This window comes from Puma concolor, chromosome E4 (assembly GCF_028749965.1).
Source record: "Puma concolor isolate L17-30 chromosome E4, mPumCon1.1.hap2, whole genome shotgun sequence".
NCBI lineage: Eukaryota > Metazoa > Chordata > Mammalia > Carnivora > Felidae > Puma > Puma concolor.
In genome coordinates this window covers 49,608,796-49,628,163 of record NC_141683.1, presented here as the reverse complement: position 1 = coordinate 49,628,163, position 19,368 = coordinate 49,608,796, and the positions used below count along the sequence as shown (strand labels likewise).

At 36.5% G+C, this 19,368-nt stretch overlaps 1 protein-coding gene across 6 annotated transcripts in view; it reads left to right on the top strand.

Moving 5' to 3' along the window:
* RALGPS2 (Ral GEF with PH domain and SH3 binding motif 2) overlaps positions 1 to 19,368 on the top strand; it is a 170,167-nt gene that overhangs the window by 138,776 nt on the left and 12,023 nt on the right. For 4 of the 6 annotated variants that reach the window (XM_086694697.1, XM_086694693.1, XM_086694694.1 and 1 more), the window contains 6 exons: positions 1,606 to 1,660; positions 4,300 to 4,377; positions 6,157 to 6,262; positions 9,547 to 9,639; positions 16,955 to 17,060; positions 19,237 to 19,328. In XM_086694697.1, the coding sequence (XP_086550823.1) occupies positions 1,606 to 1,660; positions 4,300 to 4,377; positions 6,157 to 6,262; positions 9,547 to 9,639; positions 16,955 to 17,060; positions 19,237 to 19,328 (530 nt within the window). The remainder of the gene's footprint in view (positions 1 to 1,605; positions 1,661 to 4,299; positions 4,378 to 6,156; positions 6,263 to 9,546; positions 9,640 to 16,954; positions 17,061 to 19,236; positions 19,329 to 19,368) is intronic. The other 2 variants (XM_086694699.1, XM_086694698.1) reach the window with 1 other exon arrangement.

Here is a 19,368-nt window from a genome sequence, read left to right as displayed (position 1 = left end):
ACCACAGGACAATTATTTATCTGGTTATTTTATTCAGTTACAGTTAGTGTCTCAGTTTATAGGCCTTTCTTTTAGAACAGGAAGAGACTATTTTAATTTTTGCCTTTGTGTTTATTTTTTATTAATTCTAAGGCTGTTAAGAGGATAAGCAATAAAGATTGTTACATCCTTGTTTGTAAATTAAGAATGTTAGACATAGTACCTTGCAAGGTTTTTGTTTTAAAACTGTATATTCTGGAAAGAAAGTAAATCTGTAACCCTAGATGGTAGATGTTACACACACACACACACACACACACACACACACATACACACACAATTTATGATTACAAAAGGGTTTTTTCCTTAGCTGTAACTTTAACATATAATATCAATCTGTACCATAGAGGTTTTGAGAAAGTATTGCAGAGAAATTCACCAGTGCTTGGGACAGTGGCCTCTGTGGTCCAGATATCTTAGATAACCTGAAGTGGTCTTGCCTAGCCAAGAGAAGCATATCCACTGTGGACTGGAAAAACATATTTTCTACAAATAAGTCATACTAATTATGATTCAATTTTCAGTCTTTGCCACATAATGTTACAAATCAAAAGATGATCTAGAATACCCTACCGCCACTAACAGAACACTTGCATTTTCTCATCTGACCCTCACAACCAGAAAATTATTTCAGTGCATATTAACTAAGCTCTTCCAAGGAGAGTATATAGCTAGGGCCACTCTAAATACATAGACGAGGTATTAATCCATCACATATAATGCATACCTTTTAGCATTGGAGTTTGAGTCTGTCATGGAACACTGGTATGAAAGTCTGATGGACAGTTTAACTTGATACATATGGGATACATTAATCATCAATTTTATTGAGAGCCAGAATTATCTTTAAAATAACTTTTAAATCAGTGTAAGCTGTTTTTGACTCTCCAGATTTATTCTTCTCAGTTTTTTTCTTTAGCTAATTTAAAACTTTGTATGTTAGCTGCTATTCTGGCCAAAGAGAAAGTTTTTACATTGTTACGGCACCATTGTTATTTCTTTCTTTCTAATTTAGGGATTGCATCCTCTTCTACCTTGCCTCTAAAGGAAGAAGTTGAATTTCATCAAACTTCTTTTTTTTAATGTTTATTTATTTTTGAGAAAGAGAGAAAGAAAGAGAGGAATTTCATTAAGCCTCTTATCCTTAAGGCAATAATGGGTTTTTAAAGGAATACAAAGAGAAGGAAGTATATCGCAAACCTCTTAAGAATTTCACAATTATATTTGTCTTAAATTATGACAAAATTTTGAAATTTTGAAGTTTTATGCTTATGTACATTCTCTGATGGTAGATAATTGTTTATAAACATAATGCATTTGAGCTATAAGTAGACCTGCAAAAGTGTTTTATGCTCTTTGTTATTTTTGGTGGTCTTGTTAACTATATTCCAGTATATTGCAGAATAAGCCTCGCAGCAGTAACACAAGAATGAAGAATTAATTTGTGGATGTTCACCCACAGATAACATGATTATCATTTTATAAGTACAATTAGAAAATTTATTTTTAAAATACAAAACTTAAACTAATTCTGATGTTTAAAATTAGAATAACTTTTGATTTTAGGTAGTAGTGATGGTTCTGAACTAAGTGAAGAGACCTCATGGCCTGCTTTTGAGAGGTAAGAAAAATTGTCCATTTGAACTGCTTTGAGCTGAGTTGGTCTTTCTTAAAAGATCATAAACATTTTTTTTTTTTAATTTTTTTTTCAACGTTTATTTATTTTTGGGACAGAGAGAGACAGAGCATGAACGGGGGAGGGGCAGAGAGAGAGGGAGACACAGAATCGGAAACAGGCTCCAGGCTCCGAGCCATCAGCCCAGAGCCCGACGTGGGGCTCGAACTCCCAGACCGTGAGATCGTGACCTGGCTGAAGTCGGACGCTTAACCGACTGCGCCACCCAGGTGCCCCAAGATCATAAACATTTTAACAGATAAAATTTGTTACATATCTGGAAGGGACTATTTATAAGCTTACAACTGGTGGCAGAAATTAGAAGTTGATATTTAAGTCTGGAATTGAGTCTTAGCTCATAAATATATGTTTATTTGGTGCCTTGACACGAGGATTTGAATTTTAGTACCTTTAAAACAGTAATAACCAATCATACTCACCTTACCTACTTACGTGTTTGAAGTAAAATTATTGCCTTAAATTCTGGTTCATTTCAGTAGTTTTAAGGCATTTAATAGAATGGTCTACTTCATTCTCTGCTACCTTGTCAGGGGCAAAAGGACTTTAGTAAATTTTAAATTATACTATAAGTAAAGCAGCTTAGAGTTTGAGTTTAAATTGTCAGCAACTCAGAGTTTACATACAGCACACAGATTTATGCTGAAATGCTCTAAGTCACGCTCCGTTCTCCTTTCTTTAGGGCTTTAAGTAGTGGAAGTTGTGCTCTTCCTGCAGCAAATCCCATGCTGTATTGATCTGCCAGTATAAGATCTCCTTAAAAATGTAGCCAAACAGCGCAAATAATTTATTTACTAAATATCCATTAGGACTCTTATATTGTCTTTGACCATTTCAGTTCTTCCATTTTCGGATTTATAAGATGCTTGACTCTTGCCAAAATAATTGCCCCCTTTTGTACGTAAACTGGACATCCTAAGTTTCTAAGCAGCAGAGTGTAGTTGAGATTGAATTTAGAGTATGGAGTTGAAAATAGTTACCTAACGCCCTATCAGTCACTTCTTAATAGAAAATAATTTTATTAACTATACATTTGAAATTAAACTATATTGGAACTGGAAAATTATATTCTTGTTCTTGATGAAACTTCGTAACGATTTCTCTCCATTATGTGATTAACATGCTGTTTGTAAACCCAACATTTCAAAGTACTTTTAAGCCTTTCTACTCTACTTGTCAGTGTTATCAACTCTTACTCTTTGCTTTGGGGGGATCTTACCTTGTTTTTGCATACTATTTCTCTTCCAGCTTTTGCATTCAGTCTCTTTATTAAGGTTTGCGTGAAACGAGAAAAACATGAGAGTTGCCTCTGGCATGCTGCCGGTACAAGTCATTTTAGTTCTTTCCCTCTAGGAAGAGCATCATATGTTGGTTATAGAGTATACTGTAATCTTTAGATAAAAAAATATTAATGGAAAAAGTGTTTGTCAGTTTGAATGAGTTATAAGTGAGTGAGTAACCAGGACGGTGTCGTGTTCAGTAATCTGTCCGTCCTCGTCCCAGCAGGTTACTTCTGAAGACTGCATGTAACGATGTTACCTTCACATCTCAAAACAGTATATTTCTTTTATGACACATGTTTTGCTTTGCAGACATTTTCAGCTAAAAAAAAAAAATCTGTCTTTGCGCCAAGTTTAAATCTGTGGCTCTTGGAACATTTTGAGAGCAAATTAATGCTTCTCAGCAAGATTGAGACGTGGAATAACAAAAAGTAAATAAAGAACGAGGATGTTTAAAATACTGCTTGTAGATAGTGGATTTGAAAATAGTACTCTGAATGTTAAATCACTCTGTGTTCTTATTTACTACAGAGACATCAAGTATGTTGCTGCCTAAGTTGCTAAAGTAATGCTTTTTGCTTTAAATAACATTTCCCAACAGTGCTACTTTTGGCTTTTCCCAGGCAAAGACGTGTTGGTGTTTCTATGTGTGTGTTTATTTCCTTTGTTAAGTATTACATGCCATTTTGGATAAATATGAATTCAAGCCATTTTTATCATTTGTTGGCTTCATCATTTATTTCAGTTGATGTAGAAATAAAATAATGCCTTTATTATCCAGCTCCTCTCCTTTATCAGTTTTTTTGGATTTAATGTAAAGGATAGAGAGGAAAATAAGATGTTTAGGCCACATTAAGTTTACAGCCCACATCGTTTTTAGGTGTCTTCATAGGGACATGTAATAAAAGTGAATTATTTATATAAATCCAGATACCATTTTTGAACTGGAATCGAAGAACTGGAATAGAAACGAAAGGGTTTTCGAAGTATTTTCCAGGTTTTGATAGTATTGGTTATAAATAACTTTCATTATTTTAGCAGATTTATGAAAGCAAATGTATATAAAATGTATAGTATTACTAACACCTGTAAGTATATCTAGAATCAATAGAAGAAAACATTTTTTTTTTAATCTATGCTGCATGCTTAAGAAAGGAGCCACCACATTTAGATTTAGAAAGGATTTAGAAAGCTATATTACAGGAAGAAATTATATTGTTCTAGGTATCAATGATTGTGTGAATAAAAGCATATGTAATATATACAATTTATAATGGAATCCAACAGGAACAGATTATACCATTCTCTCGGCCCGGTGACACGAGTGGCACGAAATGGCTATCGAAGCCACATGAAGGCCAGCAGGTACAATCCCCCTGCATCCAGGGGTCACAGAACTCCCCTCTGGTGGTGGTGATTGGCTTAATGGGTGTAATCTCACAGTATCTCTGTTCTTTCTCAGCTAATTGGTTTATCAGCTAAAAAAATACCCAAGAAAACTTGCTTTCTGAGATTTAATCTACAGAGAAATTTGGACTTCTCTTTCCGATCCACTGAGCTAGTTGCAAAATAATTCCAAGTTGGTAGCCTTGTAACCATACAGGTCTTTCTAATGCTGCTAGTTATTGGATGAGCAATATAAAAATCCACTTATTATTCAAAGGCTACTTACTGTCATAGCATTTACTTTGCTAATAAGTCTCCATTCATTTTATCTTTGTTAAGAATTTTTTAGATAAACTGCAGGTCCAGAATTTAGACAAGTCTATTTCAGTAAATATTTGTTCGTTTCAACTTCCGTTTGTTCAGTGTTTATGTAGTTTTACCAGGTCTCTTTCTGCACCATATTAGCTGCGGAAAGAAATGAGAATTTTAGATTGATTGGGGGCTGGAGGCTAATGGTAACGGGTAATCAGCCACCTCATACTACAACAGAATAGCCAACTTCAAAAGTGAACTTTATATCAATTTGGTGTCTAATCTCTCTGTGTATACCTCCCTGAATATAAACAGCTCTAACATGAAATTTCTAGTGGTCTCTAGGTTTTTAAGTCACTTTGAAGACACCTAAATAATCATAAAGGGATAAACTGGCAAACTGCACAGTTTTTGTCTGTGTTGTAGGAATTCTGCAGATCATGTCAGATCACCAGAGAATGACAGATTAAGTTATTCTTGTTTTAAATATAGGACCTTAAGTCCGTTGGGGAAAGATATTTGAATGTTTGATTATTTTGTGATGGTTTTCTTAAGATATATGAAAAGGAAATCTTGAGTTTTGTAGTTATTCCTTCCTTAGAGAGCTGTTAGGCTATAAGGCTATAACCAAACACTTACACATTGACAGCGTTTAAATGTCATTAAAATTTATCATAGTACGCCAGTTTTTTAAATATGTTGTTATTGCCTGTATTACTTCTCTCATCTACTTTAGAATTAATTTAAGCATGGGTTTTCTTTTCCCTTTCCTCCTTTTTTTGAGTTTCTGCTATTTTTATTTAGAGTTTTGTATGCTTAAATACTTTTAACAAAAAGAATCCTCATCTTTCCTACCAAGACTTAAAATTTCTAATGGGAAAAAAGTTTACAGCAGAGATGCAATGTAGCATGTAAGAAGAAAAAAGTCTTGGGGGTGCCTGTGTGGCTCTGACTCTTGGTTTCTGTTCAGGTCATGATCTCAAAGTTCATGAGTTCAAGCCCTGTATCGGGCTTTGCACTGACAGTGCAGATCCTGCTTGAGATTCTCTCTCCCTCTGCCCCTCCTCTGCTCGCTCTCTCTCTCTCTCTCTCTCTCTCTCTCTCAAAATAAATAAACAAACATTATAAAAAAAGAAGAAAAAGTCTTAAATCCATAATTTAATCTTCACTAAAGTGAATTGCTCTATTCTTTCTAAATTATGCTTGTTCAAATATGTCATAAAGTGTGTTTTTAACCATCTGACTTTAATAACTTCCTGATTAAACTTTTGTGACAGTTTATAAATTTCATATCAGTAAACCTTTGTAATTGTCAGTGTCTTCTTGTTCTGAACACAGTAACAAAGTTTTACCATTAAGAGCGGTTACATTTCATTTAAGTACCTGCTTTGTAACTACTGTACCCAAAAGCTCTTACATGTTCTTTTCTTCATTCCATTGTTACAGTTCCGCAGAATCAGAAGATTTGGCAGTGCATTTATATCCAGGAGCTGTTACTATTCAAGGTGTTCTCAGAAGAAAAACTTTGTTAAAAGAAGGCAAAAAGCCCACAGTAAGATCTTATCTTATATTTTAACACACCTCTAAAAATATGCAAATGTATAGGACCCTAAAAAATATGAAGACAATTGAAGTAAAACCAAATACATGGTTCAACTGAAACAATTTGAAATACACATTTGCCTCACTGTGTTTCTTAATTTAGACTTCAGTTAAATCATTCATTTTAGGGTGTTTACATCAAGGAGCTCCTGTTCCCTCAGTCCCCTAATGTAGTTCTTACACAAAACCATTTCACAGAGAAACTTGAAAGTATATGCTGTTATGAAGTATTTTAGTAATAAGTTTAGGAAAAGAACAGAGAGTAACAACCCTAAAAAATGGGATTCATCTAATTTTGTTTTGTCAGTCCTAACTTGTTTATTTAAATCTTCTGTAATGCAGTTTTGTTTTCCTTCATGAAATGAAACCCAGGTATTAAATGTCCTTCAAACCATAGTTATATTTTTTAAAAAAATGATAACAGTGGCACAGAGCCTTTGTACGTAACCTAGAAGCTTCTTCTTCCCCAACAGCAGCAAGTAGTTGGACTACTAAAGAAAGAGAATTTTGTTTTCTCAGATAATGGTATAATTTATCTAGTTTGGAATTAAAACTTCAACGTATATCCAGACGTAACACTTTTGAAGCTACAAAGGCTTCTTAAAACATAAAAATGGTTTGCATCTAAGCAATCTGATTTTGCTGCCTGTGTTACACAGTAAACCTCAGGCACATATAGTTAGGAAGCTACACTAGGCCAGCTCACAAACTAGGAGTAGCATGTCGGGTAGGATATTACTACACAATTGTGCACCAGATGCTGGAATAGATCAGCAAACAAGATGAGGCCAAGTGCCTGCCTTGTGGGGATGACATTCCAATGAGGACAAATAGAAAGTAAGCCCTTGAAATAAGGTGATGGGATGGCAGATGAGAGGGTGAGGAGAGGTCTCGGCGCAGCGAGGCTTCCACGCTGTCATGGGAATGAAGAAGGCGGGTTAGCCGTGTGAGGATCTCCAGCTCAGGAGGCAAGAAGACCCATGTGGCTGAGGCACGGAAGGTGGAGGAGGCGAAGTCAGAACAGTCAGCGTTGCTTGATGGATGTATTTGATGCGGTGTGTGAGAGAACGTGGAAGTGAAGGTGGTGTCTGGGTTTAGGGCTGAGCTCGATGAATGTTGGGCACGTTTATTGAAATGGGGAAAGTTTTTTCCAAGAGGGGCTGGTCAGTCTTGGCTGAGTTCACTTTATGCATTTAAGTGGAGATGTCAGTTTGGCTGTAAAGAATACAGTTCAAAAGTTCAGCAGAGAGGTGGTGGCCAGAGATAGAGATTTGGGACTTGTTAGCATACAGATGGTATTTGAAGTATGAGACCGGATGAGACAGATTATCTATGAAGAAAACAGGGCAGGGATAGAACTCTGTAACATGTAAAGGTCTGCTGTAAGAAAAGCAGAGAGAACGAAGGAACTGTTAATCAGAGAAGCATAGCAGTTAAAAGTATTTCAAGAAAGGAGTGGCCAGCTGTGTCGGATGTTGCTAAGAGGTTGTGACAAGAACAGAGGCTTTTGGGGCGCCTGGGTGGCGCAGTCGGTTAAGCGTCCGACTTCAGCCAGGTCACGATCTCGCGGTCCGTGAGTTCGAGCCCCGCATCAGGCTCTGGGCTGATGGCTCAGAGCCTGGAGCCTGTTTCCGATTCTGTGTCTCCCTCTCTCTCTGCCCCTCCCCCGTTCATGCTCTGTCTCTCTCGGTCCCAAAAATAAATAAACATTGAAAAAAAAAAAAAATTAAAAAAAAAAAAAAGAACAGAGGCTTTGGGGGCGCCTTGGTGGTTCGGTCAGTTAAGCATCTGACTCTTGGTTTCGGCTCAGGTCACGATCTCACGGCTTTGTGTGTTTGAGCCCCGCATTGGGCTCTGTGCTGGCGGCACAGAGCCTCCTTGAGATTCTCTGTCCCTCTCTTGCTGCCCCTCCCCCACTTGTGCTGTCTCTGTCTCTCTCAAAATAAATAAATAAACTTAAAAATATTAAAAAGAAGAAAAAAAGAACAGAAGCTTTGATAAAATGTCAGTGATCAGTAACCTTGACCGCAGCAGCCTAACTGAAAGTAAGTTGAAGAGAAAATGGGCAAGATGGAAGTGGAGTCAGGAATTAGAGCCACCTTGCAAGAAGTTACAGGAGCAGAGAAATTGGCTGCTATCTAGTGGGGCAGGGAGTGGGGCAGTGGAGGGATTTTCAAAGATGAGAATGCTGTTAAGCCTCATTTGTATAATGATGGTAGAGGGGGAGAAATCAAAAAACAGTGGAGAGGGAGTAAATTACAAAAGCAGGTTTCTTGAGGAAGTGAGAGTAGGAAGCTAGGGTGTGAAAAGAGAGTGGAGTTTCTCCTTTGATAGAAGCAGCATTAACTATTCTGTTGTAGCGAGAAGAAAGGCTAAGTATGTGGGTCTACAAACAGGTGGTTAGTTGGCATTGGCCTGGGAAGATGAGGTAGTCCTCACTAGACTTCAGCTCTTTTCCTCCGAGAAGTGTGCGATGCTGTCATGAGAGGGTGGAGTACTACAGTTTTTAAGAGAAGGAATGAAATCGTTGTCTCCAGAGAAAGAATATAATGACTTGATGGGGTAAAAGTGAAGTGCTATTGATTTCTATTTGAGATTGCTGGTTATAATTTTATCAGTTGGCACAATTATGTGATTTCTCCAGCAATATTCGGTTATTGTAATGTGCCAAGTAATCAGATGGTTAGATTTAAATAGGGCTAGGGCTATATCGGGACAGAGGGATGGTGAGATGCCAGTGTTTGGAAGGGAACGGATATAGTGCTGGACCGTGTGGTCCTGGCTAAATATGGAGAGGGGGAAAGGAGGATACGGGATGGGGAGGCAGTGGCAAGGCTAGATAATGAGCCTGGGTGGCTCAGTTATAAGCATCCGACTTCGGCTCAGGTCATGATCTGACGGTTCGTGAGTTCAGGCCCTCATCAGGCTCACTGCTGTCAGGCTGTCAGCCTGGAGCCCGCTTCGGATCTCTGTTCCTCTCTGCCCTTCCCCACTTGCATTCTCTCTCTCTCTCTCTCTCTCTCTCTCTCTCTCTCAATAAGTAAATAAGAAAGTAGCAGTAGAGTGTGTTCAGTGAAAGTGACGGGAATGTTGGAGATAACGATTTTGGAAGTGATTCGACTCTGAGATTAGGCTAAGGTGGCTGGAGTGCAGTGGAGCTCTTGGTCATCAGCACTAAGAAAGTGAAGAAACTGAGAAACTGGTGGTAGTATATTCATGTGTTTGTCTTTCCAGGTAGCATCATGGACAAAGTATTGGGCAGCTTTGTGTGGGACACAGCTTTTTTACTATGCTGCCAAATCTCTAAAAGCTACAGAAAGAAAACATGTAAGTATTCCTCCTCTAAACTGTTAGCAGAGTTGTGCCTCCTCTCCATGGTTGTAAAGAAAGTAGTCCTAATGGAATGCGGCAAGTTGGTTTTTTTCCACATTCTAATCCAGAAGTTCTTCCGTTCTATTTCTTGTGTGAGTGGTGTGGTAGAATGATTTTACTTAGGGATACCATTCCAAAGAAAGTCTTGGAATAACTTCCATATTTAGAAGTTTCTTTTTTTGAATGCAATTTTTCCATTGAAAGATCAAAAGTGCACATTACCAATATCTATCTTGGAATCAAAACCTTCCCACGCCTGGGTTTCTTGTTCAGAAAATAGTTGACAGTTAATTGCTTTGGAGTCTCAGTTCATAACACGTAAAATGTGAAAAATTGAGACCATCATCTAATGTTCTTTCCACCTCGATTTCTAATGGAGTGATTTTTCCCAACAGTAAAGAAGAACAATGGTTACTATGCTCACTGAAGTCCACTTTCTTGTGCTGCATGTTACTTAGAAGCCTCTCAGTGCTCTTTTCTCAAAATGTAAAGTCGTGCTGTAAATCTTTTCTGCATGCTGTTTTGTTTTTATATGCTAGTGATACAGTCTTTGTAAGGAAGAAATTTTCCATGTTGCATTAATAAAATCCCCTTGAGAAGAATTTTATTTCTAAGTCATGTATTTTGTGGGAAAATTAAGTGGTTTACCATACTGAGGAAAGGTAAGCTACTAAAAAAAAAAAAAAAAAAAAATCAAGTCCTTTTACTACATATAAATTACCCAATGACATTGCATAATTCAGAGAAGCTCTTCTTTATTCTTACGGTTTCAGTTTTTTGCAATTAAACCAGAGGTGTAGAAGAGTACGTTTTTTGGTGTAAATGAATGTTGTAAGTGCATCATCACCTTCTTTCCTGTCAGCCAGACCTACACCTGTCAGTGTCCTGCATTTGGTGTTAATCAGTGCCCTGCTCTGCCTTCGGGTTTAAAGATGTATGTTTCCTTAAACAGTACATTGCTTCATTTTTTAACTATGCCTGAATGAAATCATGAATTCTGAAGTTCTGGCTTTTTTGCCCACTATTATCTTACAGTTATTTACATATAGTCCTCACATTGAAGTAAAGGACTAATTTTTGTATTTCTGGTCAAAGTGACTAATGCTCATTCACCCACCAGAGTTACACAGACTCGTTCCACCAGAACATTTTGCAGAGTAATTGCTTCTAATTAATACCGCTGTCCTCAAAGGGAGGAAAAAAGGTTGCTGTAGCTAAATGAAGTCCTTTATCTTCAGATGTAGTTAACTCTTCACACAGCCACTGTGAGATGCTTGCCTCAGTTTCACTTAGTTGATGATTATAAAGTAGCTGTTCAAAATTAAATGGGTTTTTTTTCTCTAACTTTAACTAGAAAGAAGCCTAATAAAATTTGCATAGTGGCCTGTAAGGAAATCAAATTGAGTGCCTAGGAAAAGGACTATATTCCTAATCTCTTGATTAAAGCTATTAAGATTAAAAAAGGAATTATAAGAACAACATAGAAGATATAGAGACAGGGTCACATTCATTTTAGACTATCAATTTTAGAAGAGATGTGGCACAGGACTAAAAGCAATGAAGGAAAAACTTTGCAAAATCATTTTCAAACAAAATTAAAATATGAATTGGAAGAAAATATTGGCTATATGTAAGCAATAGATAAAGGATTAAAATCTGTTCTATAAGCACAACACCACCTATGTAGTATTCTTGCCAAAAATGTAACCTGAATCTAATCATGAAGAAACAATCAAATCCAGATTGTGAGACATTTTACAAGACAACTGGCTTGGTAGTTAGAGAATTTGGTAGATGGATGGGGGCGGGGGGACAAGAGGACTGTTACAGGTTAAAAGAGACTGAAGAGTCTGAGAGATAAATGCAGTTGTGTATTTTTGTTGGATCCTGGAAGTGATTTTTTTTTTTTTGAACTACAAAGATCTTAATTGGGACAATTGAAGAAATTTAAATACGAACTTTAAAAACGACGTGTCTGTTAAATTTCTTAGATACTTACGTTGTGGTTATATGGAAATACATTCGTAGAGTATACATGCTAAAATATTTAGGACTCAATATTATGATGTCTGTAGGTCAAAGAGATCAAGCAAATGCCCAAAATGTAGATATGTGGGTAACCACTGACATTCTTTCAACTTCTCTGTAGTTTCAGCCTTTCAAAATTAAAAGCTAGAGGGGGGAAAAAATCACTAATGAAAATAACGCCTGTTCATATGTCTATAAATGCTGAAGGAAGAAATCTGGAAGCCTACAAACCTATATTTTATTACTCTCTATACATCTTTTTTCCTATGAGGAACAGTATAAGCTTGGCAGGGTAGAATAACTGGGGAGAGAGAAGAGGACTCATATGTCTATATTTTTGGATGTTTTAAAATAACATTCACTGTAAAAATATTTTAATGGAAGTTTATTCATTGTAAGAAAAAGTTTTTGCAGGTATGTGTGAACCTATCTCTGTATGGTGCAGAAAGAATAAATATTGTTCAATTAGTTCATTTTTAAAAACCAAGACTGCACCTGAAAAGAAATCTGTAACAAAACTTAAGACCTTCTACAACTTAGAATAAAACAGGAGGAAAGAAAAAGGGAAAGAAGAGATAAATAGAAGATAAATATAAGTGGCTAATAAACATGAAAGGATGATCGACCTCATTAGCTATCAAAAATGTAGATTAAAAAGATGCCCGTTTTTACTTTTAGGCAAAAAGTTTAAAGATTGATAATACAGCATTGGGCATGGTGTAGGGAAACACAGACTGTTATTTGCAGAAATTTAAATTGGTATTGTTTTTGTGGTGGGCAGTCCTAGTCAATATTTAACTTAATGATAACCAGCGATTCCTCATCTGATAATCTGGCCTGTGGAAATCCTTGAACAAGTGCACAAAGATACCTGTAGAAGCATATTCCTGTAGTGTTTATAATAGCAGACATCTATAAACACTCAAAATATTTATCAATAAGGAATTACTGACAAGTGAAAACCACAAGTCAGAGTATACATACGCCCCTGTTTGTACAGATGACCTTTGAACAGCTAGGTTAGGAGCACCTACCCTGGCTCCCTCCCACTCCCGTGCAGTTGAAAATCCAGCTCCCCAAAAACTTAGCTACCAGTAGCCTACTGTTGATCAAAAGCTTTACCAATAACATGAAGAGTTTATTGACATATTTTGTATATTGTATGTGTTCTATGATGTTTTCTTACAATAAAGGAGGCTGGGGGGAAATGTTAATAAAATCATAAGTAAAAAATACACTTACTGTATTGATCCAAGAACTGCATATAAGTGGACCTGCGTGGTTCAAACCCGTGTTGCTCAAGGGTCAAGAGTCAACTGTATATGAAAACCAACAGTATCAAAAAAGTCTTTGGTGAGGCACCCGGGTGGCTCAGTCGGTTAAGCATCTGACCTCAGCTTGGGTTGTGATCTTAACGTTGGTGAGTTCGAGTGCCACGTTGGGCTCTGTGCTGACAGCTCAGAGCCTGGAACCTGCTTCGGATTCTAGGTCACCCTCTCACTTTGCTCTTCCCACACTTACTTTCTCTCTCTCTCTCTCTCTCTCTCTCGGTCTCTGTCTCTTTCTCTCTCAAAAATAAATAAACATTAAAAAAATAATAAAAAAAAGTCTTTGGTGTAAATGCATAGACAAGGGTCCAGAGGGCTCCACCCTGAACGGTGATGAATTTTGGGGAGTGGGATGAGATTCAGCTGGTGGTCAAGGGGCACTTTTACTCCCTATGCTTTGGCCCTCTATACAAAGAGACTTACATTGCTTGAGTTACTTTTTTTTTAAGGTTAGGAAAAGAACATTGGAAAATCATGCTGTTTGCTTTGACATAAATTATAAGCTGTCAAATCAGCAGTTCTGGAGTATTGCCCATTTCATTTTTGATGGTATTAAAACTTTGTAATTAGCTTTCATTTTTGTAGCACCCATGTCGTTACAAGTAATGTGCTGTGTTCATACTTTTTCCCATTACTTTAAAATTGTGAAACATGTGAAAGGTGTGTGGTGTACATGTACACTTTAAGGAGTAATAAAATGAATGCCTTTATAACTCTCCACCCAGCATAAGAAACAGTCTTAGTGAAACCATCTACATCTTCCCAGAGAGCATCTTCTTCCTTCTGTCCAGCCTGTCACTGTCCTGAATTTACATTCATTACTGCTTTTTTTTTTTTTACTTTACAGATTTCCTTAACACATTTTTTTTTAACTGTACCTGAATAGATTCACATACGTAGTCTGAAGCACTACCTTTTTTGCTTAATACTATATTGTTGAGATTCATCACTGTTGATGCATATAACTGTCACTTTTTTCTTTCCACAATTGAATAGTCTTCCATTTTATGAATCTTACATAATGTATTCATCATTGTACTGTAGATAGATATTTGGATAGTTGCCAGTTTTTTGCCGTATCTAGCAGTGCCACTGTGAATATTTTTGTGTGTATGTTCTCTAGGAATGCAGATGTTCAACTTTACAAGAAAATGCCAAATAGATTTACACACTCACCAGTAGCACAGTGAGGTTGAGGCTCCTCATTGTTAACACAGTACTTGTCAGGCTTTTAAATTTTGGCTAATCTAGTAAATATGAAATGGCACATCATGATTTTAATTTATATACCCCTGATTGCTTAATGAGTTTGAAATTGTTTTCATGTTTATTGGTCATTCATGTGTCTTGTGCAGAATATCTGGGTAAATATTTTGCCTATTGGGTGATAGGTTTTCTAATGAATTGGTGAAAGTTCTTTATATATTCTAGACACTGATCGATTAGTAGTTATGTGTTGCAAGTATCTTCTTCCAGTTTCTAATTTGACTTGTTTTTTCAAACTTTCTTTGGGACGTCTTTTACTGAAGAGTTCTTAATTTTAAAGTAATAAAATTTATCTTTCCCTTTATGGTTAGTACTTTCTGAGTCATGTTTTCAAAATTCTTCTCTAACCTGAGATCATTAAGATATTCTGTATTTTCTACTAATGGATTTAGTTATGCATTGTGCTTTAAAATCATTGATCTACCTGGAATCAGAGACGTGTGTGTGTGTAGGTGTGTGTACGCATGAGGGAGGGAGAGGGGGGAGAGAGAGGTGTGATAAGAAATAAGCATTCATCTTCATGTTTTTTCTGCATGGATAACCAATTTTCCTGGCATTTTTTATTGAACGATTCATTCTTCACCAGTCTGCAGAGCCCACTCTTGTCATATGAGTTTGCATCTCTGTGCCCATCTCTATGCTCTCTTCAACTTCCATTGCCCTGTCCATCCCTGTCCCGGTAGCCCATGGTCTCAAATACTGTAGCTTTATGAGTCTCGATGTTTATCAGGGCAGGTCCTACCTAATTGTTCTCAGGAGTATATTGGCTATTTCTGCTGCTTTGCCCTTGCATATAAATTTTAGAATCAGCTTATCAAGTTCCATGTAAAACCCTATTGAAATTTTTTTTTTAATGTTCTTTATTTTTGAGAGAGCGAGAGACACAGAGTGTGAGCGGGGGAAGGGCAGAGAGAGAGGGAGACGACACAGAATCTGAAGCAGGCTCCAGGCTCCCCAGCTGACAGCACAGAGCCCAACACGGGGCTCAAACCCAGGAACCGTGAGATCATGACCTGAGCCGAAGTCGATGCTTAACCAGCGGAGCCACCCAGGCACCCCAAACCCTATTGAAATTTTTATTGAAATGACACTGAAACTATAGATCAATTTAGGGAGAATCAAATAAGGAAATCTATACAAATCACACCTTTTTCTTCATCTCATGGTATTTCTTCATTGATTTATGGCTTCTTGAATACCTTTGAACTGTTACACTTTCCCGTATGCCTTGTTACATGTATTGCTCTCTTATAAATGACTATTATATTTCTAGTGTATAGAATTACATTTGACTTTCATACTGATCTTTTCCAAGCATCCTTGCTAATCATACTTATTAATTTGGTAGGTTTGAGTGGATTTTCTGTGTCAATATTATCATCTGTGAGTAATGGCAGTTTTATTTCTTCCTTACTTTTACACCTTTTATTTCCTTTTTGTTGTCATATTAAGCTAAGTCTTCAAATTCTGTGTTGAGTGGATGTAGCAATGGTGGGCATCCTTGTCTTGATACCGATTTTGAAATGTTTTTAGAATTTTACCCTTGAGTGTGTGTATTACAGGGTTTTGATTTGGGAATTTTTTTTTTCTTTCCTGCTTTGTTTTGGTTTGGGTTTTATGTAGGTTTTGTTTGTTTGCTTGGTGGATACTCTTCATTGAATTAGAAACTTCTCTTCCATTCCTAGTCTATCACAGACTTGCATTATATTTTACCAGATGGTTTTATTTTGCATCAGCTGAGTTGAGCGTATTTTTTCTTTTTAATCTGTTAATATGGTGATTTGCTTTAATAATTTTTCTATAAATTAAAAAAAGATTTTTCTAAAGTTGAACTAATCTTACTTTCTTGAAATAAACCCAACTTAGTTGCATTAGTTGATTTCTAACATTAAATCAACCTCACATTCCTCGGATAAATCCAGCTTGTCTTATATATCAGCTTTTTATACACCAATGCTTAATATTTTTTCATTTATGTTTATGAATGAGATTAACCTAATTTTCTGTTCCTTTATAATAGCCCTTTTTTCATTACATTTATTTCATGGTATGTATAACTTTAAAAACAAGAATAGAAAAGTAACAAACATGCCAAGAATACCTTTTTTTTGAGAAATACAAGTAAGAATATACTATTAAGAATTGTCTGATAGCATTGCTGACTTAGTAAATCATCAGGTTTAAGATAACAACCCGTATTACATTGTACACGTTAAACTTCCACAGTGTTGTATGTTAATTACATCTCAGTAAAGCTGAGTGAGAAAAGATGACACCTTGATTAAAATGCAGGTATGTTTCCTATAAGCAAGGAGTGAGGGGCAACATAGTAAGGAACAGAAAAAAACAACATAGATGAATTTACCAAACCCAGCAAAAGATCATGCTTTTAGGTAATTGAGACTCAGACAGTTACACTTTGATAAAGAGTTGAAGCTATGAAGAATCTGGAAAGTAGGAGACTACCTAAAGAGGGCATACTTAAATGGAGTTTAGTTGTAAGTAAAAGGCTGTGAGCAGACTTGACCAACATGGAGTCACAAATCTCACCTCTCAGTGGGAGAAACTGAAAATATGCTCACTCTTAAGGTTTGTTTAGGATGAGCCATAAATTTTGTGTTTCCATTAATTATCTGTTTATCTCTCAGTTCAAATCAACATCGAATAAGAATGTATCCGTGGTAGGATGGATGGTGATGATGGCTGATGACCCAGAACACCCAGATCTCTTCTTGCTGACTGACTCTGAGAAAGGTGAATCATTAGAATAACTAGGGTTTAAGGTACTGCGTGTACATAACTTTCAGCTGGCCAAAACCTAGTTTAAGTGGAATACTTGACCAGGAACATGTTTGTATAGTTTTATGTCTTGGAAATATTTCTGTCACATAATGTGTAGTAATGATGCCAATATTTTTAGATATCAGTATCTATTATAAGCATATTTTCTTTGCTACATGGTCATAAACTTGAAATCAAAAGCCCAAGTAATCCCTAGAGAGCTAAGAACCAGGGAGGGAGGGAGGGAAGGAGGGAGTTGGAGAATCTATAGGCCATGATTTGCCATATGTGCAGCACCCCTTCATTTGTACCCTGAAATTATTATTCTTAAGTTCTAAATGTGACAGAGGTTGTCCTCTAAATGATTTTTATTCCATTATTTTTAATTAAATTAATTGGTTGACTCCTATCACTTTCAAAATATGGTTTATAATACTTTGCTTGCAATGTAGAGAGAGACTTAAAAATGAAATTATTGGCTGTTGACTATAGGAGTTTTTCAAGTGGATCTGAGAAGTTAGACAGTGGGACAATTAGAATCCGATCCTACCTCCTGACCCTGTGTGCATCTCTAAGTGGAGACCACAGGCAGCCATCAGAACAGATCTTTACATGATTGCTGCTCTTCCTTCCTAACAACTGCCAGCTCTTGATGAGCACCTCAAAGGAAGCTAGACAGGAAATTCTTTCATATCTGCCCAGAATCTTCCACTGCAGCAACTCACCACTGAAATTATACTTCTTGACTGTACAGTTATATTTTGATGTCTGTTTATTCAGAATGTATTTTACATCAACAGATACTCTGCTTTTAGGATTTTATAGTATTTTAAGTGAAAACTGAAGCAAATATGTTAGATACAGAAAAAAATCATAGTAGCAAAATGTCTCATTTGAGATTCAATAGATTGATTTATAGAGTTAAGGACTCTCTACTCAGTATTCTAAATTCAAAGTCCCTGCCCTACTCCCCAAATCCCAAAGACATTATTCATAAAATTACATTTTAAGATCATTTGCATTGGGTTTACTTAACAAATTCTTTATTTTCTTTCAGTTCCCTTAGTGTAGCTTGATAGAACTATTTCCAAGTTGCCGAGGTTTTTGTGACATCTGAACTAATGGCCTTCTGTTAGGGAGGAGAAAGTAGGTAAACGGCAGCTGTGACCAGCTTAACTGTAGATGTGCCTTCTATTCAGGTTGATCTAACGTCTGCATCTAAATTCAGCAAGTAAAACAGTATTATTGAACATTAAACATTTGGTGAAGAAAAACTGTTGCTTCTGAAAGTGAAAAAGTCCTTTGAGTGTTCAAGTCTCAAAGGAAAGCTCTATCATGGCTAAATAAAGGTCAGGCTCTTGGACCATCGAATGCAATTATAAAGGAAAGAATAGAATTCAGTACGAATTGGGAAATAAAAAGAACTTAGGTCCATGAAAAAAGAGAATAAAGCTCAACTTAGGGCAGGCTTCATTCAGTACATGAATCCTTTCTTTTTTCAGTTTATTACCTTAATATATACGATTATATAAGATATATTTATTATGTGTCAGTCTTGAATTAGCATAAGTTCTAAATACACACAAAATGGATGAATTTCTAATTTTCTAAAAGAGGAAAACCTGGTTTTTCAGATTTTCCCAGCAAGCCCTCAGTAGACCTGGCAATCTGTAATAATTTTGGCAACTGTAACCGAAAACTAAGAGCATAGTTGATATTGATGTTAGGTAATTAATCCCTAATTACAGTAGATACTTGGTGTTTAAGTGTCAAACATGTTAAAGTATTTTGCCTGTAAAAACTTAATATTAACATATTCTTCACTCTCCGCCACACACACACAAATCCAGAGGAGCCAAACAATTCTTTTATTTAGGTACACTTTAAAGAGCATTTAAGGAGACAAAAGTACTTCTCTGCTGATTCATAAACAGCAAAATGGTGGCTTTTGGAATTAACGATAGCATGTGAATGTAGCACTGAGAACTCTTCTTTTTATTTATATCAGAAGATCAGGTGTTCGAGGCACAGAATTCTGAAACTGAGAATTCTAGTCATGTTTTAGTTTGCTCTCTGGTATCTGCCCGAATTATTATATGTCAGAGTCCTTAAAATTTTGTTATTTTCCCCTTGTTTTTGGTAATTTTAGGAAATTCATACAAGTTTCAAGCTGGCAACAGAATGAACGCGATGCTGTGGTTTAAGCACTTGAGTGCAGCCTGCCAGAGCAACAGACAGCAGGTGAGCCGCTCGCCTCCATCCCCATGGTGGGCCCGGACAT